Source organism: Gavialis gangeticus, unplaced genomic scaffold, assembly GCF_001723915.1.
Source record: "Gavialis gangeticus isolate Ggan-Ray unplaced genomic scaffold, GavGan_comp1, whole genome shotgun sequence".
Classification (NCBI taxonomy): Eukaryota; Metazoa; Chordata; order Crocodylia; family Gavialidae; genus Gavialis; species Gavialis gangeticus.
In genome coordinates, this window is record NW_017729032.1 from 141488232 (window position 1) to 141492531 (window position 4300).

The following is a 4300-nucleotide window of genomic DNA, read 5'->3' on the forward strand; positions in this document are numbered from 1 at the left end:
AAAATAAAGTATCTACTCTATTTTAACTATTAGTTTATTCATTTTATTCTCCCTTTGTGCCTTTAGACTCCTGGTAAATACACTGTTGTGACTGACTATGACAAAGGAAGCTCTGAAAGTTTTACAGTGAAAAGTGGTGATGCTGTTCAGCTGATCCGTGAAGGGGAAGATAGACTTTGGTACGAAACTGGAAATTTGTGTTTAGCTATCTGGAAATGCATGCAGAGCTTCAAAATACTTTTTGCCTATGCATAGCTTTGCATATATGTGTATATACATATGTATAACTAGGGGTGGATGAGAGGTACCAGAATCTTTCACCACCACCACCCCCAGAGTCTGTGCCTCAGCAACATGCCTATGCCAGGAATGCCAAAACAGTTCCTGGCTGCTGCTACTTGAAGAGCAGCAGCAGGGGTGGGCAGAGCACCCAGTGGCAAAAGTTCAGCCAGGACTATCTACTAGTTCCTGGAATGGGTAAAACTGTTGTGTCCCCCACTGTCCTCTCTCCCTGCTTTCAGAATCCACGTATAGTGCCTGACCTGTGAACCTGATATAGCTCTTACAGAAGGAGGGTAAAATATTTTATTCTCTCTTCCCCCTCCATACTCTCAGAACCCATCCTTTCTCCAGACCTACAGCCCCCAGCTCTCAGAACCTGTGTGCCAACACCTGCTCCTGCAGGGTTTCCCCCACAGGCACCCAACTGCTTGTTACACCACTGTACATATACACATATATTTGTGTGTGTGTTTGTGGAGTGTAACTATTCTAAAACATCTAAATAAAATGTTTTGACAGTATGTGTTTGTTTTTTTAGGTATGTAAAGAATCTGACTAGCGGTAGGGAAGGTTGGGTCCCAGCCAACAATCTATTGATGCTCATAGGCAACTCAAAATCTGCACAGTCTCTAAGCAGCTCTGGTAAGGCTTCTGTGGTAAATGTACCAGCAATCCATTTTGCTGAAGACTTATTAACAATTACCTCTTATTAATTATTCCACTGTTCTCCCTTCTATTCCAGAATCAGGCACTGCTTCCAGTATTTTGAGCTCATCATCAAGTTGCAGTGATAGTTGCAATGTTAGTAGCACCAGCTTTTCGGACCTTAAGGGCTAATGTTAAAATTTCATCGAACCTCCTGTGAACTTTCAGTATCCTGTGCAGACTTCTGAGTATTGGGGAACCAGCGTGCGTGTCCCTGTTGTATGTTTTAAATGGTGGCTTACAAAGCATCCCTAGGAAGATCTCACTGGAAAGTATGTGGAGTGTGAATACTATAAATGAAACAAAAAAATGATTGGAAAAAGGCTCTTCAAGAAGCTTCTCATTTGAAGCCTGAATCTCAACAGTTACTAGCACAACACACCTTTTCCCAAGTCAAATTTCTACGGAGAAACATTGTTTTGCAACTATCAGAAACAAAACAATAGAAATGTGTTCAGTGGCAAATACTATTGTAAAGTAATAAATTGGTAATCACTGTTTTATATACAAGTTAGGATAATAAATCTAGAGTTTACTATTCATTCTCAATCCTTCCTTTAAATACAGTTCTGAGTTAATGCAGTGCAGGAGTAGTTTTTCTAGTAACCGGGAATTAAATTTTGGCCTAGCTGTTCTCGTGTTGTCTTGCATTTTAACACCATGTATTCTGCAGTAAAATACTTTCCAGCTATGCTGCAAAATAAATGGACTACCCCGATTTATAAAAGTATCAAAAGAGAAGACCATTTTATCTTTTCCAACTTTTAAAACTGTGCAATGGCTATTTTTAGGTATTTTGGTCTCTTAAATTCTTTACAAGAATCACTGTGTTCACATAACATTAGTAATTTAATAGCATGTTTGAAACCAAAATTATTTGTTGGCATTAGGGTGCACATTGAAACTTAACATGTTTATATTAGTTAAGCAATTTCTAAATGGTCTGTAGTGCAATGCAGTGCCTGCAGCTCTAACAGTTAGAAGATGGTTACAAGCAAAGAAAACTTGCAGATGAACTATGTAGTTGGGGTCTTCCTTCTGCTTGAAGACATACTGTGAGGGCTAGAAACCTGGAATTTTTAGTTGATGATGTTTGTAGATATACTTAAAAGGACAGAAAATATAAACTCATAACCTTTTCTATAAAGGGGGACAGAAGAGGGTGGAAAACTTCTTTATTAAAATACTGAACTGTGTTAATGACAAATATTTTAATTATTTTTTTAAAGAGGGGGAAATCATAAACATGCAGTTTTACAGATGTGATGTAAACCAATGCCGTAAGCTATCACTCCATAGGGTATCCTTTACAATTCAGCCTTACAAATGCAAACAATATATAAACTTATGTATATGCTGCACTGAATACTTCAATCCAATCCTTGATATATTTTTTACTTTATACTAAGATACCATTTTCTCTCTGGTCCATGTCTTGTATTTAAAATAACCTCAGACATTAAGGGCTTGAGTCTCTGAAACTCTGAGCACAGCAAGCTACTATTGAAATTAGTGGCAGCTGCTAGTTGTCAGCACGTGAAAATCAGGCCATAAAAGTTTATCTCAATGCCCAGAATTTAGATTAGAGCTGGAAGTGCAAATAATGAAAAGAGAACTGCCTCAAAAGAAGCATCTTTAGTGTTCCAGAAATGAATCCTTTTCCACTTACAGTCAAATGTACTGACTCCAGTCAGTGCAAATTCGTGTGTGTGTGTGTGTGTGTGTGTCTGTGTATATATGTATCAATGTAAAGGATTTATTTATAGCCTTCATGTTGATGGAAATGTCACTTTACAATGCATAAATACGTTTCTTGTAATATTGCAATATTAAAATTGTTCAGGGTTTTTACTTTATATATCATTTCCAACAGCCTGTTCCTTTTTTAAAAATTATCCTATATAATACTGTACTGGCTTGGAATGTTCAGCCTGATACGTGATAATGAAATGGCAGTGTGTAGACATTTGGGGTTTTTGTCCTGTTTGTAAGTTATTTTGTAAATTATCTGTAACATAACCTACCTACATATCTTACTCCAAAGCTGTCTGAGAGTGAGACTGTGTCCTTTCATCTGTCTCCTGACTGCGTCATTTGCATTATTTTGGTGATCTTACACACATCACTGCACTTTAATACAGCACATTTCACTGTTTCTTTTTTGGTGTTTTTGTTTTTTTACTACAGCTGTAAATCAAGAAGTATAAAATCAGAGGTCTTTATTGTATGACAATTTTGATGAATAAATTTCAGCATTTCTTGCTGGATATCCTCAATCTAGAGGTGTTGTGTTTTGTTTTGTCTACAGGGGTTAAAAGGAAGTGCATGGCTGCAGAGCACTTTAAAAATGCCCAATCACATTCATTATATGAGAGTTCAGGACAATCTGAACCTTCATTATATGAGAATTCAGATGAAGGCACTCGAAAGTGGAGCACCTATATTAACATCTGTCAGCACGCACTGGGAGCATGGCTGGGCTGAAGCAGCTCAGTGCCGTCTTCAGAATGGGAGAAGGGAGGGGAGGGAGTTCATTCTGCCCAGCCTGCACTAGAGGATGGAGAGACTGGAATGGACCCCCCCCACCACCACCACCCCTAGATGGCTGCAGACAAGCAGCTGCTCTAAACTGCAGCTCAATCCCCCAAACTCCCAGACCCTGCAGCCAATGTCTGTCAGGTCAGGGGAACACCAATCCATGGCAGTTCCTGCGAAGTGCCATGAGTTACAGTGGGGAACTGCATATCTGTCAGATCCTGAGGAAAAAACATTTAAATCTCCCTGGCACTTTCTTTAGAAGATAGACCATAACCCTCAATGTACATTAAAGCCCTGCTATAGCAAGAGGCACATATAAGAGAAGAGCCGACTCATTAAAACACTGTTGCTCTTCTGCTTTACTATATTTCCAAACCTCTTGCCATGAGTGCCAGCAGCAGCCTCAAGGTGATGCTAGAGTATCAGCCATAATTATTTATATCAATATTTTGAAAGATTCATCTAGATGAGTCTCTGGTCAGTTCAACACTCAACTTAAAGTAGTTCAAAACAAGTATTTTTCAGGTTTCCATGCTTCTAGCTTGCATTTTTGTGTTGCTTTTCTATCACTACCCAAAATGTGATTAGACAGAGGTATCTCCTGCATCATTTAAAGAGAATTTCTTTGCTTTGATTTTTAATCTATTTTGTCCCATTTTTCCCAGTGTGTCTCAGACAGATCAGACAAACAGACAGTGCCCCGCATTATCTGTATATCCCAGAGCTATGTACAGAGAGTCAAAAAGCCCAAGGCTGAATTGATTCAATCTTCACA

The 4300-nt window shown here is 38.7% G+C and overlaps 1 protein-coding gene across 5 annotated transcripts in view; it reads left to right on the forward strand.

Annotated features, from left to right (window-relative positions):
* MCF2L (MCF.2 cell line derived transforming sequence like) overlaps positions 1-3267 on the forward strand; it is a 270182-nt gene extending 266915 nt beyond the window's left edge. For all 5 annotated transcript variants that reach the window (XM_019524969.1, XM_019524968.1, XM_019524970.1 and 2 more), the window contains 3 exons: positions 67-179; positions 821-924; positions 1025-3267. In XM_019524969.1, coding sequence (XP_019380514.1) covers positions 67-179; positions 821-924; positions 1025-1119 — 312 coding nt within the window. In that variant the 3' untranslated portion in view covers positions 1120-3267. The remainder of the gene's footprint in view (positions 1-66; positions 180-820; positions 925-1024) is intronic.
* The last annotated feature ends 1033 nt before the right edge of the window (positions 3268-4300 follow it).